Genomic DNA, 18,367 nt, shown 5'->3' on the forward strand with positions numbered 1-18,367 from the left:
GAGAAGCTTCACTACACCCAGCCTAGGAAGCACTGTGCTCACGGGTCGCCTAGGGCACCAGCCGCCCTTCTCCACCATCCACAGAACCCTAACCCTGACATGCTGAATGGCACAGGCAACCCCTGCCGGTCCCTAACGGGGGGCACCAAGGCAATCGTTCAGGCTCTGAGAAGCCTGGCTCTTGACCAGACCCTCGGAGCCACAACATCAAGCGGGGTGGCTGAGGAGACACGCTCGGGGCTCACCGGAAGGCTCATGTCAGATCCTGCTGATTCAAGAGGAGAAAGGCCTTCTTCCATCCTGGGTCCCAAACTCTCACCGGAAGACGTGAGCACCTCCCACTGAGTAGTGTCTTACTGCATATGTCCCTTTGTTCTCTTTCGTCATGTAAGTTCCAGAGACTCACTGTCATCTCCTTCTCCCACCTGCATGGAGTCCTCATAAGGCCCACAGCTCTCCGGGACTAGTCTAAGAGTCCTTGTCTCACGTAAATTTATATCCGGTCAAAGCTACCCCTCCCTTTTGGTATGTTCCCTTCTGGACTCTTCCAGAAAAGGATGAAGTGAGGGTGTTCTACAGTTTGGGATATATTTTAGTCACCTCACATCTTTCCATATTGACGCACCATCTTCACAGTCATTTTTTAAGGTCGCCACAATTTCCCATTACGTGACTATCAGAATCTGGGGCGGTTTAGCACAATGAGAAAAAGCACAGGCCTCGGAGTGGAACGGCCTCGACCACTTTGCAGCTGCGTGGCCGTGGGCAAACTACTTAACCTCTTCCAGTCTCAGTTTCCATATCGACAAATGAGGATGACAAACATCCCCACCTCAGTGATCACGTACACAACATGCGCGGAAAAAAGTCGTGACCATGGCTCATGCCTGATACGCGTGCCAGAGAGACGAAGTGCTATTCGTAATGGCTACCGACCACCAGTACCTGAATTTTAGGTTATTTTCAACTTGTTGCTTTCAAATACTGAATGTGATGTAGATGGCGTCCCTAAAGCAGCGTCAGGGGTGGAATGACCGTGACAAGGTAAGGGCTTTTGGATGGCTCCTTACATGTTGACAATTCGCACGGGGCCAGCCCTGTCAGAACACAGCATGAAAACTCAAATTCCACTGGATTGTTGCCAGCTGGGGGTGCCCACGTATATTTTTATTTGCAAATGTAAGAAAATTAAAAAAAAAAAAAACCACAGTACTGCTGTTTCTCAAATCACTCTCAGGAGCCACCCATTTTTGAACGCACAGCGAAGAGGAATGTCAGAGGCCAAGGCTTCTTACCCACATGGCCCTTCTGTCCCTCGTCGGAGATCCTCAAAAGGAGCTCCAGGTGGGGACCACTGATGTGTGGCATCACGATCCTGGCCAGCTGCTTCCACCGGGCCTCCGTCACCACAAACTCTGTGCCCACCTTGACTTTCAGAATGTTGAAAGCCTCTATCATTTTGTGACGTTTCAGGTATGCCAGTTTGCGAATCTCGTTCTTTAAAAAACAGAATTGTGGTTTTTAAGAGAAAGATTCAAGAAAGCCTTGTTTCTTTCCCCTAAACGTGTCAAAGTAGTTGATGAGCCAAAGAGAAGGCACTGATGGGTCTACTATTAAGCAAGGTATGTGATCCCTCCCCGGCCTCAGGCACACTAGCTAACCCATCTGCATAAACAAAACTCATCTTACCAAGTTTACAGGAGGAAGCCCGTGAAGGATAATCTGTGTGATGAGAAACAGAACAGCAGGAGGCAGACTGGTCCCAACTCCACTCTGCCCAGAAGGAAGGGAGATTCCAGAAAGGAAGGAAATCGGGTGTGCTGCTGAGACACAGGGAGACCCCAGGAAGGGAGAAGATAGAGCTACCATTAAGTTAATCAAGAAAGAGAAGGGGAGGAGGAGAAAAAGTCAGGGAAGTGAAACTAGGCTAGAAGTGGTCCGGAAGGAAGAGGTCCAAGGCAGGAAGGACAGCTGGGCCTGCCTGGAGCTGCCATCTGGACTGAGCACAGGGAATCTTCCAGAGGACAGTAGGCTGGACAGGCCTTCTCGGGTTACAGTCACCTGCTGCCCACTCCTACTGCTCCCTGTAAGCCTGTTACCCAATAACATCATCACTTCATTGACTATATAGCTAAACTGTAGATTTTAGGGGGCTGTGTCTTAATCGTCTTTGACTTCTCAGCACTTGGACTGGTGCTGGGCGCCTAAAGCACATTTAAGATGTTTGCTGACTGATCCCCGCTGCGGAGGATTACCCAAAGAAACACCTCCTTGGGGTTGGGGGAGGTAGAGCAACAGTTCTGTCCAGCAGTGACAAAGAGGAGAGGCACACCAGGCTCTCTGGGACGGCCTCTTTCCACCCAGACGGAGGAAGTCGGAGTAGGAGGGTCTCCGGAGACCTGGCCCCTGGGGCAGGGGCAGCTCAAATCCCCACAGTACATAGACTCCTTAGGACCAGGACAGGCCAGACACCTTCAAAGGCCATTTGGGCCAAATCTCAGACTCAGCCCCACTACCTGCTTGTCCTTAGCTGCAAACACTGAAGTTCTCCCTGATTTTCTTCTTGTTCCCTGGTGACACCATCCCCATGCAATGAAAAATTCAGAACAGAACCAAAAGGATCAAGAACCAAAAAGCAATGTATTCCCTTAAGGAAAATCATTCTTTGATGAAAAGCCTCTCTGCGCAGCTAGTTTCACAAGATGAGAAAACCACCAAGCAGAGATGGGGGCGGGGGCAGGTGACGTGGCTAGGTATCTCAGTGGCTTCTGAGCTGGAAATAAAACATCCTCCACCCCGAGTACCCAGAAGCCTCTGCCCAGCCAACACCTCCAGGAATTCTCCAGACATAAATCAAACAGGCAGGTACCAGGGCAGAAACTGTTGGCTTTAAGAAGCTTCTGCTTCTGCCAGAGAGGGGAAAAGGAGTTGGGAGCTTGGAGAATATCCCCAACTCCCATTCTCACACAAAACGTGTCAAGGAGCCATGAACAACGTCATGCCCTAAGAGCAAGGAGCAAGGCAAGGGCCTGCCGCTGCCCGCAGCGTCCAGACACACTGTTAGAGCCATCCCAAAGACCGGAAATGAACCGCCCCCCCAGCAGAATAGAGCAAGACGCCACAGCGGTCTTCAGATCGGCCAAAGCGAAAAGAAAAAGGACACTTTCAAATAGTGAGCATCTACATTTGCCAGCCTCTCTGCCAGTGGATCCAGCCCAGATGCCCAGCCCCTGCCCCCACCCCCCTTCCGCTCACGCACGGTACCTTTAAGTGTTTCCTGTAATTGTTGTAGACCACAGCCAGAAAGACGGACATGAAGATGTAGGTATTGATGATGATGTAGGTTATGAAGTATAGAGAATACCACCAATTGAAGTTATAGGCAGGCATCCTGCAAGGAAAGAATTATGTGGCACGGGTTTTCATAGCCTCGGTCCCTAGTGCATGAAAGGCTGGCCTCACGTGCCATCCCACATGAACAATCCACGTGCACGAGGCACAGCTAAACCTTCTCTCACTCTAACCGTCCCGCATACGGTGAGGTGCCGGGCCAGGGGGCCGCAGAGCCATCACCACCCCTAACGCTAAACAGCTGACTCCAACTTGCCTTCTGACTTCCATAGTGCCTCATAGTGGCAGCAACTAGGACCTTGGAGATCCCCCAATCCCATTCCCTCCCTTCGCAATGAGAAAATCAAGAAGCCTAAAAAGGAGACCGACTTGCCCAGAACCACAGAAGGAATCGAAGCGTGGCTTGGGCTTATACTCAAGGTCCTTCAGGGACAACAGACTGCCTTGCTGGGGGTGGGGCAGGTAATTTTCTAGCCACTCTAGGACAATGAGAAGGAAAGGGGCACCGTTAACAGTGGCACCAGGATGAGAGGTGTGCTCATTCCACCTTTAATGGAAGTTGGATTTCATACAGGAGGGCGGCTTGGGAGCATGGCCAGCAGCCCAGGGTCTGAGAGAAAATCCAAGAGAACACGAGGAGGGCCAGAACTGTACCTCGCCGGCACTGTGCCCAAGCCAGGCCCGAGAGTGGGCAACAACTCAGAACAAGTCAGTGTGATGGTCACACACAGAGCTAGATGACAGAGAGCCCCCTCCGCGTGCAGTATGGCCTGAGCTGGGATGGACATTTGCAAGTAGAGCCCCATCCAGGCCCTGAACCCCAAGACCTGTCTATTCAGTGTAGCACTGTTTAATAATCTCATGTCCACAAACAAGGTTGATCCACAATACAAAGGACATTAGGAGAAAAACAAACAAACCATCATGTTTTCCTCCTACGTAAAGTCCATTTGTGGAGAATTGGCATTTTGAGGGGGGAAGGCAACAGCTACTAATCTTCACATTGTTTTCCTGTTTCATTTAACCAGAAAAACACATCGATGCTTAGGAGAACGAGCCATGGTTCCTTTATAAAGATGGCTTAGTGTTTAGATTCAAGACTCAGAAAAATCCTGGAATAAAAAGTAGGCTCAAATATTTAAGAGTTATATCTCAAGAGATGTCTCCTGTTGCTTTCAGTTTAAAAAAAAAATCAATTTAGTTTTAAATAGAGAGAGGGTAGGCTATCATCAGTGTAAACATTTTACATTCTTCAAAAATTTTTACGATGAATATGAATAAACAGAAAATCACTACTTCTCCTCTCTCAGTCCTGCTGGTGTCCCGAGACAGCAGCCTTTAACGAAGTGAATTCTGTCATGATAACAGGTGTCCGTGAACGTGAGCAGAGATGAACGTACATGACATCGGGGCTGTTCGCAGTAGTGACCAGCACGTAGAGTTCAAACGCTATGTCCAGGATATTTGTGAAGTAGGGCAAGCCTTCCACTGTTTGAAGACCCCTAAAGAGGAACCAAAAACACAAAGTGAGAAACTCACACACATAAATAAAGCTGTGGTTTCTGATACAATTTTTCCACTTTCAAAAGCACTCCTGGAGTGTCTGAACGAGGAAGATGGCATCCAGTGACAGATTCTGCTGCCAACGGGCTGAACCCAAACAGGGGAGAAGTCACAGGCAGAAACTTCCAAACCAGTGTGCTCACCTATCCCCAAAAAGCTTCAAGGCCATAAGGGAGAATATCAGCACACTGAACACGAACAAGAGGAAGACGTAGAGGATATCAGGCAGAGTATTCCGGATGCTTCTGAAAGTTCTTCGGATCTGTGAAGACAAAATTTAATTTCATTTACAAGAAATCGGCTAACTTTCTGCAAAAACAAAAACCAAGCCCTTGTGTTATCCTAAGGTATGTCCTTACCTGACGACTTTCAGGGAAGTTAATTAGGAAGACTGGCCTTAAGGCCCTTGACCATCGAATGCTGTGGATATTAACAGCTTCCAGGGAACCATAGATAATCAAATCGAACAAGGTCAGCTGTGAGAGACACGGGACAAAACTGTCAGTGTCGTGCTGCTAGAGGACACACACAGGAAGTGACAGTGTGGAACCCAAGCCTGTGGGTCCCAGGGACACTTCCCAGATTGAGTATGCCTTAAATATTTTAATAAATATTTCTAAAATATTTCTAAAAATAAGACAAGTACAGAGAGATCGTCTCCATATTCTGAGGGTTCAGCAGATGGGTGAAGGGAAGTCAAAACAAATATTTTGAGCAAGGCGAGAAGAGACTGTGGGCATTCCAGGCAGAAGAGCCCCGCAGGCTGAGGAGGAGTGGCAGGTGCGTGGGGCGGCAGGCAGCTCAGCCCAGCTAGAGTGAAGAGGGCCCCGTGAAACATGTTTGCAGGGCTGGGGGCACTGGTTAGGTCTGTGGAGCTCATAGACATTTTGACCAAGAGAAGGAAGTGATGGGAGATGTGCTTCTGGAGAATTAATTCAGCGGCGGCATCTAAAACACGCGGACTGGGTGGGGATCTGAGGTTGAGGTGACCGTGGCAGTTCCCAAAAGGGGTGACCAGGCCCTGGGCCACGTTGTGGGAACAGAATGGCATGCAACACAGAGACAGAGACATGCGTGGCCACATCAGCGACTACTGCAACAGTCCAAGTGGGGAGAATGGAAACTGGGCAAGAGGCAACCTGAGGGGCTCTGGGAGGCCGGATGCAAGAGAAAAGAGAATCTTGACTAAGAGGACTAGGAACTGGGTGTTGGGACATAAGGCACCACCCACAAACAAACAGCTGGGGGAGTGGAGGGGCAAAGAGGGTGGGTTTCGTCCCATTGTGTTTGCACCAACACACAGACATAGAAACTACTAGCGAGCAGTTGGCCACAGACAGAAGAAACTCAGAGGGGAAACCAGTATCCGCTACAGCATGGGGACCCCTACCTACCAGTGTTCATGGACGCTCTGGCTTAGACGTGTGCAGACTGAGCCACAGGTTAATCGGAAAGAGCCATGGTTCAGGCCTGCCTGCTGCTGCGCTGTCCTGCTATCTATGAATTACCTTCATCTAATCACCGAAGGGGCCTCTCTGGGCATTACAGCCGTGTTCAGAAGACACACTCTGCCCCTCTGGGCGTAACTGCTTAGCACATACCCTCCCAGATTTCTCTGTGAGTGGTATACACAGTCTTTCCTTTTTCTTTCTAACAAAGATGAGATCCAGCTCTATTGTAACCTGTTCTTTTGACTCGATGAATGATAAGCACCTCCCCTTGGTAACAGACACATCCCTGCTTTAACACTATTTCAAAGGGCTGAGTGGATCTGCCACATTTTATAGAACGTAGTATCTGCTGTCAGGAAATCGAGTTGTTTCCAATTTTTCAGTATTATGAACAGCTCAGCAATGATCAATCCTGTGGCTAAATCTTCGAACACATCCTTCTTCCCTAAAGATAAATTCCCAGGAATGGGACTCCAGGGTGCAAGTGTACGTACATTTAAGGCTTTTGAAAGGAACTGCCACACAGCCTTCTGGAAAGACTGCTTATTCGTCCCTTCAGTAGGGTACAAGAGGTTCTTTTTTCTCTCAATCTTGCTAACACTGTTTCATAGGCAAACACATGGTATTTTATTGTTGTTTTAATATCTATTTTTTAATTAGTGAAATTACACATTTTTTTCCATATCTACCATTATTTATTTTTTCTTCTATGAGATGCCTTCACCTATTTTCAGCACTATTGGAGTTTCTGCCTTGTTTTTTTTTTCCTTTTAATTTGGAAGTGCTCTCGCTATGTTAAAATACGGCATTCACACTGTCATATTTTGCCTTATTTAGTCTCCAATCGGGGTTCGCATTGCACTCGTGCTAACGAGGTGTTTGCTGTGCCAAAGTCTGTCCCTGTTGCTTTAACCAAGTCAAATCTATTCCATCTTTTCACTTCATAGTTTCTGCTTTTGACCACAGACTCTTCAGGGCACTATAATGAACACTCACCACTATGGTTACCATGATGCAGATGTTTTTTGTATCCTTCCAGAAAACCATCTGAGGAGTGACTTTCGCAAAATGTACAAGCCTCCCAAAGAATGCAGTCAGACAGAGTACTTCTGCTATCGAGGTAGCCTGCACGCAAAGAACAGAGACTAAACCCCCGCCATTCAGAGAGTCAGCTTCAGCCCTCTTGAAACCGCCCCATCCCCCAAGCTACCTTGATGCTACCCTCTGAGAATCAACGATGTCCCTTAATTTCACTGCCAGTTGCAACTAAACTCTTTACTGGTGGGGATGGTTTCTTCCTCTTAAAAGGAAACTTGTCTTCGAGCTATGAATCCCATGACCCAACAGGCAGGGCTTCCTGGGAGCGGCTGAATCAGCAGGCAGGGAATCCAGAAAGCATTTCCCCAGAAAGGGGGAGGTCAGGGATGGCAGACACGGGCATCTTCTGGGCTCTCCAGTTCTCACATTCATATTTAGAAAAGGCATCTAGATGTTCAGTTTCCCTAATAGTAGAGTAACTCCCCAAAGATATGTTTTGAATGCAGGTCATTCCTTAGCCATCTCTGCCACTGCTGCCCTCTGCCTGTGTGTAGCTGGTTAGAGGAAAGAATGGAGGCCACCGAGTCCCAGTGCCACGTCCTGACCATCTCCTCTGTAAGGGACAGGACCCAGCTCCAAAGTCCCTACAGGCAGCTAGATTGGCAGCCTGTGACCGCAGCCCATGCTTTCCTGTGACTGCCCTGAGGCAGTAAGTCCTCCCTAACAAGGGCACTTGTCTCCATCATGGGGAGAGGAGGTTGGCAGAGCAGGAAGAGACGGGGACAGGGCAACCTGGCGTAGGCTACGAAGACAGAAAGATCTGGGGTGAGGGCTGGAGGAATGGATTCCCTAAGGAATCAGCCAGGCAAGCTCCCAGCTGATGGCCAGCAGCACCTGCCAGCCTCCAGAGATCAACAGAGCTTCCAGATATCTACTACCCCAGCTCATGACACAGGAACAGAAAATCTGCCCAGTTGGGTCCCATTACCCACAGAATTATGGGAGGTAATAAAAGCCTGTGCTTTAAAGCCAGGGGTCGATGAACTTTATCAGTTAAAGGAGCAGACAGTACATACTCTAGGCCTTGCAAGTCATCCAGTCTCCGTTACAACTACTCTCGGAGGCAGGAGCAGCATCAAGTTGGGTATTAACATAAATAGATGATCAACTTATTACTTAGACCGATCTGGAATAGCTGGTTAATCTGATGTATTACTCAAAATCATATGTGATCGGCTACTAAGCACCAATAAATACTCTGGTGACTTAGGACTAAAAAAAGCTGGAAACGTGACAAGTACAATTTGCATATTCCACCATATTATGACATTGTCTACTTACCATTTAACAGATATGCTTTGAAAATATCATTTGTCTATACAGTTTATCCCTGTGTACGGGGATAAAAGACAAAAACTTTCTACTCCACTGAAAATGCCTATGAGTGAAGCATCAGCTTCTTCCAGCCCCCAGCAATAAAAATAAAGCCATGTTCATATTTCTTAAAATTTGGGGGGGAAAAAAAGGAAGAGGAATGGGGCCCAATTCATCAATGACAAAGTCTGGGTAGCCATTTTGTTTTTAATCCTTACCAAGAAAGGCAGTGGGAACAACGCGGGTTCTTCAAACAGGGCGAGGGAAAGGTCTACACAAATGAAGAAGTAGATGGCTACTTGCATTGTCCAGTGGTTATAAAAGTAGTAAAGTCTGAAGACAAAAAGAATAAAGGTGTTTATAAAACAAGGAGCAGAAGTTAAACAGCACTCAAACTTCCCACTAGAAGACATGGTGGATAAAATGCAAAGTACGGCTCTGGCCACATTTCTTTTCCCTTCAAGGGATGGTACTGAATCGAGCACACATCACAAGACGCTAACAGAAAAAAATCAACATATTACCATATCTCAAAGCAGTCTCTTTACAGTCTCCAGCTATGATTATACCTCCACCATGGTGATTGTGACAATAATAAAAGACTACTTTTAGAGGACTTTGAACAGGGACCAGTACAGAGAAATCCTCAGTTAAAGTGACCTACTACTATGTGGCATGGTCGCCTAACCAACTTAAAATGTGCATCGTCCCATCTCGACATGACAGACTCAGAGAGCTCTCCCAGTCGCACACTTCTCTTCCTCAGGGAGGGGGACAGTCCCCTCCACCTGCTTGAAGCTTCCAGGAACGAGGCATTCTTCGCTTCCGGAGGCACTGGCACTGAGCCCTGATGATAAGACATGGTTTTTTCCCTTATTTTGAGCCAAATCCTTGGTCTTAGTTCAACATTTAGGGAGTGAGAGAGAAAAGGCACGATTCTTATGAAAAGAACAAATGTATGGAAAAGGCAACAGAAAGAAAAAGAACAAGGCTCTTCATTGAGATGGCTCTGAGAGGACAAGCCATGTCTAAGAGGAAAAGACGATGTATGTTTTACTCTGGACATCCTCTCTGCCGCACTAGATGTTCTCATTTACTCAATTACCCGTCCTTGAGTATTTATTGAATGCTTTCCTATGTGTGAGGCACCAGTTCTTATAACTTAAGGAAAAAAAAGGCATTGGATTTTAAGATTTTATCCAAATCTATGTGCCACACCCTAGAGACTTCTCAAAATGTTTGGGGAGACAATGTCTTCAGCTTGGGTTTACCTTCAAGACTATTAAGAATTAGAGGACAGTTTGCTCTATGGGACAGTTTAACACTTTCATTACCTGATGGCCCGAGGAGATGTTTCAAAGGGAACATTTCTGTTGTACTGGGCATCAGAAACGTAGGCAGCTGCCAGGAGGAGGTCCTGGTCCTCCTTGGGAGAAAGTACGGAGAGAGAACACCAATCAGAATAGGAAAGGACACTTCTCTTTTTCAGACGTAAGTACAAAAAGAAACCCACCCCCCCATCCCACTCTCGCCGGAGGTTATCCACATTATAGGACTGTTTATACACCTCCAGATACATTGCTGGGTAACGGGAATCCTGCAGTGGGGCTGAGACACGGGCATGCTTGACTTTCTTGAATTCAAACACAGGCTCTCAGAGGAAGAAATGAAAACAAGAAAGCACTGAATAGTAATATGCATGTCCTTAAATGGCATATTTACACTAACATATATAGGGCTATATACACACAAATATATACACACAAAATTGTATTTAGGGTACTTGATGGGTGGTTAGAGTGTTTTTCAAGGGTAATTTTGACACATAAATTATTGCCTTTCTGGATGACTTTTGAAGCTAACTCCTTCTTAAGGTATGACCCCACTCTATACATACACATAATTTTAAAACAATAAAATTGTATTCGTATGATACAAAGCTTACTCTCTTCACTCAATATATTCTGTCCAGAATATATTTTTCATGACAATATATATACACCTGCCCCACTCTTTTTAATAAATGCCTGTTCCTTTAGGTAGAGTCTTCCTTTTATTTTTGTTTTAAACACAATTACATTGAATTTTTTAAAATATATATTACACACAGATACACATGCATAACTGTGCCATATGAACGTTTTTGTAGGATAGAGTTGAACTTGTGAATGAAAGGTATTTGTTTTTTATCTTGATAGATACTACCAAATTGTTTCCCCGAAAGTTAGGTCTTTGATACGCCTCTAAACAGTACATGAGTCTCGTGTTTTCCTGCTTCTCACCAACATTCATGTAATTTCAAATGACTGATAATACTCAATCAGACAGAGGGGCATCTTGAGATTTGACTTTACATCCCCTCATGACCAGGACAGTTGAGCCCCATTTGTGGTGACTCACACGTCTGATTCTGTATAAATGAGATGTAAAGCACACATACAAACAAACTAGCTAGAGTACCTTCCTATGTACTTGACGAGGAAAACAACCTAATTATCCATTCAATTACGAGAGTTACCTCCTCGAAACACAGGACATCTTCCTGTTGGAATTGGAATGGAAATCTATCCCTGGTCAAGCAAGTCAATTTTGCAAATGCACCTAGTATTCAGAGAGGTCAAGATTCGAAACTTTATACCAATATACAAAAATATATATCTGGAGACACAGCAGAACTGCATTTCCTCAATTTATTTCATATTGCAATACTTTAAAAAAATAAGTTATATTGCGTTTAAAAAACACAAACATAGTTACTAAGACAAGTCTTCTAACAGACATGTCACTAAAGAAGAGATATGTATGCCTGGCAGAGACACACATAAGAGTTCGCTCAACATCATTAGGCATCAGGGAGATACATATTTAACCCACAGTAAGAAACCACTCCATATCGACTATAATGTCTGAAACTAAAGACTGACCATGCCATGTGATGACCAGGATATAAAGCAACTGGAACTCTCACACACTGTTGGTAGGAATGGAAAACAGTTCAGTAGTTTCTCGGCCATTCCATTCCAAGTATTTACCGAAGAGAAAGAAAGCATATGTCTACACGAAGACTTTACACCCAACCCAAGAACACGCCTTATGTTAGAACACCATCCCAAGGTTGTACTTGTATGCAAATATCCATAGCAGCTCAATAGTCGAAAATCAGAAACAACCAAAATGTCCACAGACAGAGGTACGGATAAACAAAATGTGATACACCTGTACCGTCGAAGACTACCCAGCCATACAAAGGAATGAATTACTGATAAACACAAAATGGATGAATCTCAAAATAATTCTGCTGAGTGAAAGAAGCTAACTCCTGTCCCCTCAAAAGAGTACCTACTACGTGAGTACATAAAACTCTGGAATATGCAAGCCAATCTACAGTGGCAGAAACCAGATCAGTTGTCTGGGGACGGGGAGGAGGGGACGGAGAGAGGGATGGATGGCAAACGGGCATAAGGAAACTTGTAGGGGTGACAGATATGTTCACTACCTTGAATGTGGTATTAAGGTCCCAAATGTACTCATATACCAAGACTCATCAGACTGCACGCTTGAAATAAGCGTAGTTTAGTTTATGTCAATTATAGCTCAATAAAGCTGTTACAAATTGCCCAAAAAGAAAGATACGTGTTTTGATTACAAATAGATATGGAACAACAATCTCAAAGATGACTTAACTGCCCTAATAACCCATCATCTCTTGAGTCATGTGCCTTCTCAGGCACAATTCTTAAAGGCAGGTTATTAAAAACTAAGAAGCACCAGGAGCGCCGGGGTGGCTCAGTCGGTGCAGCGTCCGACTCTTGATTTCGGCTCAGGTCATGATCTCAGGGTCACGGCACAGAGTCTGCTTGAGGTTCTCTCTCTCCTTCTGCCCCTCCCCCTGCTTGTGCTCTAAACAACTAACAAATAAATAATAAGTAAAATCTTTAATAACTAAGAAGCACCATATAAATGTGTTAAGCACTTATCACACATTTTTCTTTTACATATTTAAAAAAATATTTTAGTAGGCAATCTATTAATACCAATAATTTTTTCATTGGACATCTCAAACACTGAGGAACACTAGCATTCCCCAGGATATGCTTAGAAATCTGTTTAAGGTAGAAAATGGCTGGCATCAACAAGAGTTCATTTAAGTGAATGCATACTAATCTTAAGAAAGTTCCATTAAGCCCCATAAAAGATTGTGCTGAAACAGCAACGAATTATAATATTGAAGGCCTTTAAAAATATATTTAAGGCAAAAATCTCTTAAAGCCACTAGGGTTCCCAATTTAAAAAGACGATGCTACTAACATTCTTCCAGTCCCAGTGAAATGGTTTGTCCACAAACAAGGAGTTTGACAATCACAGATTTGAGATGTACCATCCACACACCCTCCAGGTAGAGAATAGAAAAAACTGTTCAGCAGCAATTCCTCAGCCAGCCAGGCCCTGGGGGTTACCTCCATCGGACACGACCCAGGCTCCCCACACTGACTGATATAAGCACCAGGGCACCTCTTCCAACACCTCCCTTGCCCTCTGAACTCATGCCTGTTATGTTTAAATACGCGGACGCTTTCACAACAGCAAATTTACCTTTATCTTGTTTCCAAGCTTCTCCATTCTTACCTATTCCATTTCTGACATCTGCCTCTTTTTCAAATCTCACCTGCTCCGGCTTCTGCTCCTGCTTGTCCTCCTTCTCTCCATCCTGTTTATGTGCAACTTCTAAGGCTCCTGCCCATCTTTGCTTGCGGAGAAGTACTCTCCGTAGGCAAACTTACTGTAATGACCATTCTCACTAGTACTAAGGCCATCTGGATCTTTCCATAAAACAAATCATTTTCATGCAACCCAAGAATATGGCTTGTGTTAGACATGCTGTTTCCAAACTGCATACTTTCAAGTTTACATGCAAACCACTGCCTGTGTCCACCATGAAAACAACCAAAGACCAAATAGCAATGTTCCCCCAGACGCAGCTTACAGATGGCTTTGCACCGCACAGCAGCAGCCCCGGCCTCAGGGAGGCACCGGCACCGGCCAGGACGGCAGTTCTGAACTCCCACAGCACCCACCACCACCTTCCGAGCTTTGCTCATAAAGATCCCATTGCCCAGACCAAGTGCATCAGAGTCTCAAAGAGGTGAGACCCAGGACGAATTTGTAAAGTTCCCAGGGGATTTCAACATGCAAGCAAGATGGAAAATCACTGGTCTAAATATGGCCATTTTACTACTGCTTCTTATATGCTTCGTATTCTCACGGCACTAGGGCAATAACTAACTTCTCTGAATTTTCTCTTTCTCCTCTTCTTCTAGCTGTCACATTTTCTTGCCTCCCCCCAAGATGTGAAAATGTATTTAAGATTTTTGTGTTTTCTCCTTCAGCCCTCTTGACCCTGTGAACCTTCATTCTGCGGAAAGGTGGATAACTTAGAATCGCTTAGGGAGAGAGGGCGGAGAAAGTGCAGGGGGTTAGGGAATGATCATTTCCAGAAGCTCTTAGGAGAATGCAAGGAAGTTCCTTCCCTAAGACCCCAGTGTAGGAATAAACAACCAGAAGTTCCAGATACCTTTAAGTCAGACAAGAACCTTGACAAAGTTGTTGATAGAAGTGCTTCAAAAAAAAAAAAAAAAAAGCTGATATGTCACATTTAGATATATAAGAAAATTAACCAAACTAACCACAACCTAAGGTAAAAAGAAGTTACTGTGAATTTTAAGGAAAATTCTCTCCCATCTCAGTTTTTCCATCTGTCACTACTAGCACTATACTTCCTGTCTGTCTCTCTCTGCCTCCCTTCTTTGCCCCCATAGGTTATGGGCACACTGACGCCCAGAATAGAGGTGATCACTGCTTTCCCATGCAACCCCCATTCAAAAGCTCCTAGTGACTTCTCTTTGCCTAGAGTGCCCGCAGATCAAATGTAAAACTTGGCATTTAGGGGCTCCACAATCTCCCCTCTCTCCAACTTGGTCTCCCTCATTTCCCTACAGTAGCCTTCTTCTCTGGCTGAAACTAGAGGGTACATTGCCCACTGTCCCACCACCAGCCCCACTTCCGCACCTAAAACCAGGAGTACCCTTTCTAGAACTTTCCTTCATGGGGGGCCATCTCAAATCTCACTTCCTGCATGAAGACTGGCAATACCAGCAGCTTCCATTCCCAAACGGAAAGACTGCCAAGAGTAGCTGGAGTTATAAAGTATATCGTGGGCATTTCACACGATAGTTAGCTAGCTGCTAAGGGTAAGCTGGGGCATAGCAGCCATGGCAAGACCATGAGAGAAGAGGTAGCAGTTAGCTGTTAGTATAAACACCTCATGTCCCTCTGTGCAGAAAGACCAACACCCTGCAGGCCAAGGGCAGCCTAAAGATGTGTTTTGTTTGGCCCAGAGAGTGCTTTATGGATGCTGGCTACTAATTCAATTTTTTTAAAAAACTGGAGCTTACACAAAAATTTGAACTTCTGGTTTCTCTTTGAAAGGTCATAACATCTGGCAACGTTGGGCTCTATTTCAATATGTTTTTGCTACCCACCCTGATACTCAGGTCACCTGAACAAACACTCATTATTTTTTCAAATTCTGTGGGTCGGCCAGGCAGTCCTTCTGGTCTAGGCCAACTTAGCTGATCTGTATGGTCAGTCTGGAGGAGATGGCCTAAGACAGCCACACTCACGTGTCTTGGCCATGTGGATCATGCAGCAGGCTGGCCAGGGCTCTTCCACATGCTGGTGGTCAAAGGGTCCCCAGGAGCATCAGGAGAGCAAGCACCAATGCTCGAGTATTTTTCATATCTCTGCTTGTGTTGCATCTGCTAATGTCCCATTGGCTAAAGCAAGTCTCATGGTCAATGGTCTCAAGGGCTGGAGAAATTGATTCCATCTCCTGATATAAGGAGTTGCAAAGGTGCATTGCAAATGGGATTGTATCCAGGATGGGAAAAGTCTGTGGCCATTTTTGCAATCTATGATAACCCCTGTAGCCACAACCAACTGGAAGTAGATAACCACGGTCTTCTTCGGGCAAAAGACATGCCCTCCACGTCACCACAAGCCCCACTCTCCTGAGTGGCTGAGTCGTTCCCACCTAGGCCACTGGCTTAATGTTCCTCCCTGGCCCCTGTGGGCACTTCAGCTTGTGACCACCTGATATAACTAATCCTCTCCCAGGCCCTCCTGGTTACTCCCATTTTCCTCCTGCAAAAAACTTCTCCGCAAATCACTATAAAGGAACACCAGGAGACCGAGAGCCTGAGCCAGGGTATTCTAAGACTTGAATGAAAACTTTTAAGAATAAGAACATTCAAAGAGAAGCACATAAAATATGAGAGGTGATCACGCAGATCATAAAGTAACAGCATACAGGACATGCGCTCTCAGCCTTGGCTGTACTTTCAATACTTGGTAACTTTAAAGTTACTGTTACCCAGGCCTCACTCAGACCGACTAAATCAGAATCTCTGTGGTAGGGCCTGAGCCCAGATACAGTTCTAAAAACTCCCCAGGTAATTCTAACCAACAGAAAGGCTGAGAATCACTAGCATTGGGTTATTTCAATTTCAAAGCTGAAAGTGCTAGTAAAAGTACCAAAGGAGTGGACTGCCACCTTAGAATCTGCCAAAAGACACACCAGGCAGAAAAAGGATCTAAAAAAGTGACTTGAAAGGAGAGGGTGGAAATGCATTTCCGATGACTAGGCAGTTTTTTATTAAGTGACCCCAAACTAACCACGTCTTCATAGCTACCAAGTGTCTTAGGTCAGAGCCTTGCTTGGCTTAATGACTCAATCATCGCTGTTATCTCAGAAAATGAGAGGTTCTGCTAGAATTATCAGTTGGTACCAGGCTCCTTGCCTTTTATGCCTGCTCCCCTGGGAGAGGTCTTTGAAAGACACTGAGGCATAAGTATGTGATTCCTGCAGGCGCTCATTAAGCCAAAAGCCTCACCCAGGATCAGCCCTCCTTGCATTTCTTGAGGTCTCGGATTATTAGTTTTTTACATTCTTCTCTATTTAGACAAAGAAACATTAAGTACACATCAAGTTTCTCTTGCCACAGAAAACTCTGGTGATCACAGGTTCATCATTGTGCAGAATGAGGGGAGCACTGCCTGGGTTGGGTCAGAGCTAGGGACCAAGAATCCTTCCCCTCCTCTTTCTCTGACCAGCTTTCCTCTACCTTTAAGGAGACATGGTAGAATTCACCTGTTGGAAGTGGCCAGGCCTCTTTGAGAGACCAGCAGGCCAAAGAGGGAGGCCAATGCACCAGGCAGGGCTTTTAAACCCCACACAAGCGAGCCTGCCTGGTGGACTCCCTGAAGCAGGCTACAGGAGCCCACAGACAAGAGGCAGGGGCAATACCAGAACAGTGCAGAGCAGAAGTGGCTCGCTCAAGGAGGAGAGGAAGAGGGACTAAAACACCCTTCACTTCCCACCCCCTTGCCCGACCAGAAGGAAAGGCAGCACACAAGAACGTTCCCACCTGAAGCCTGGCTGTCTTTACCGTGTACCAAGCACCGTGCCCTGGGCCTCACTGACAAGGTCTTCAGACTCCTCCGAGGCGGGTATGACTTATCATCCCCACCTTACAGAGGGGAAACCGGAGGCTCCACCAGGTAACGGGCCCCCTCATCTTGTAATTCACCGCTAGGATTTTCTGAGTCAGAGCAGGGGCTCCAACGACTGGAGTTCTGTTTCTCTCTGCACTCTGAGCTCTTATCCAGCGAGAGGAAACAGTCCAGGAATGACTGCTTGGAAGCTCCACGTCTTCCAAAGACGTGCAGAGCTGAGCCCATCTGCTTCGTCCCGAGGGGATGAGAAGAGCCGGGGCTGCATCAGCAACTCCCAGAGCCACATCCTGCAGCCTCTTTCCGGGCGTTTCCCTGCAGGGGGACCCTCCGATGTTTTCCTGCCGCCATGGAGCACAGTGCGGCGAGCACGGGCCACCCTAGACCCCGGGACGCGCAGGGGCGCGCTAACTTGGCACCGGACCCCCAACACGGAGCCCGGGCGCGCGTTCCAGCTCTGCCCCCGCCCGGGGGAGGCGGCTCCGGGTGGGCTCAGGAGGCGCGGGCGCGGACTTGACAGCCCCCCACTCCAGCGTGCAGGGCTGCGGCCCAGGGGCGCGGATCCCGAGAGCTCCAGCCGCCTGTGCGCTTCCCAGCGGAGCAGCCCAGGTGCCAGGGCTCCTGCGGCCCAGAAGACGGAGTCAGCCCCGCGGCGGAGGAGCTCCTCGCCCGCCTCCCTACACGGGGCCCTTATTCCCAGCAGCCGGCGCTGGTTTTGCGCGGAGTCGCGCTCGGCCGGGAGGGAAAGCTCTGGACCGGAGACTCTGCCGTCGGCGCGCGCCGCCAGCCCTCGAGGCGTCCTGCGAGCGCGGTGGCCGTCGCCCCCTTACCTCCTGGGCGGGCGGCTCCTCGGAGGGCTGCGGGTGCAAGCGGCGCACGCCCGCGGCTCGGCCAGCCCCAGGCATCTCGGCGACGGCGCGGCGGGCCGGGATGCGGGAGCGTCGGGGCCGCCGCGGCGGACTCTGTCCTCGGGCCCCGGGAGGCCCGGGCTGGGCGCGCTCCGCTCGGCCCTTCACGTGACC

The 18,367-nt window shown here is 47.1% G+C and overlaps 1 protein-coding gene across 1 annotated transcript in view; it reads right to left on the reverse strand.

Annotated features, from left to right (window-relative positions):
• LOC113242252 (uncharacterized) overlaps nucleotides 1–18,351 on the reverse strand; it is a 32,341-nt gene extending 13,990 nt beyond the window's left edge. The window contains exons 1-9 of the mRNA XM_026480232.4: nucleotides 18,176–18,351; nucleotides 10,112–10,203; nucleotides 8,996–9,110; nucleotides 7,362–7,490; nucleotides 5,274–5,390; nucleotides 5,058–5,176; nucleotides 4,752–4,853; nucleotides 3,265–3,391; nucleotides 1,296–1,497 (exon numbers count right to left, since the gene is read on the reverse strand). Coding sequence (XP_026336017.3) covers nucleotides 1,296–1,497; nucleotides 3,265–3,391; nucleotides 4,752–4,853; nucleotides 5,058–5,176; nucleotides 5,274–5,390; nucleotides 7,362–7,490; nucleotides 8,996–9,110; nucleotides 10,112–10,203; nucleotides 18,176–18,250 — 1,078 coding nt within the window. The 5' untranslated portion in view covers nucleotides 18,251–18,351. The remainder of the gene's footprint in view (nucleotides 1–1,295; nucleotides 1,498–3,264; nucleotides 3,392–4,751; nucleotides 4,854–5,057; nucleotides 5,177–5,273; nucleotides 5,391–7,361; nucleotides 7,491–8,995; nucleotides 9,111–10,111; nucleotides 10,204–18,175) is intronic.
• Nucleotides 18,352–18,367: the final 16 nt, after the last annotated feature.

The sequence above is a fragment of the Ursus arctos genome, unplaced genomic scaffold (genome assembly GCF_023065955.2).
Source record: "Ursus arctos isolate Adak ecotype North America unplaced genomic scaffold, UrsArc2.0 scaffold_8, whole genome shotgun sequence".
Lineage (NCBI taxonomy): Eukaryota > Metazoa > Chordata > Mammalia > Carnivora > Ursidae > Ursus > Ursus arctos.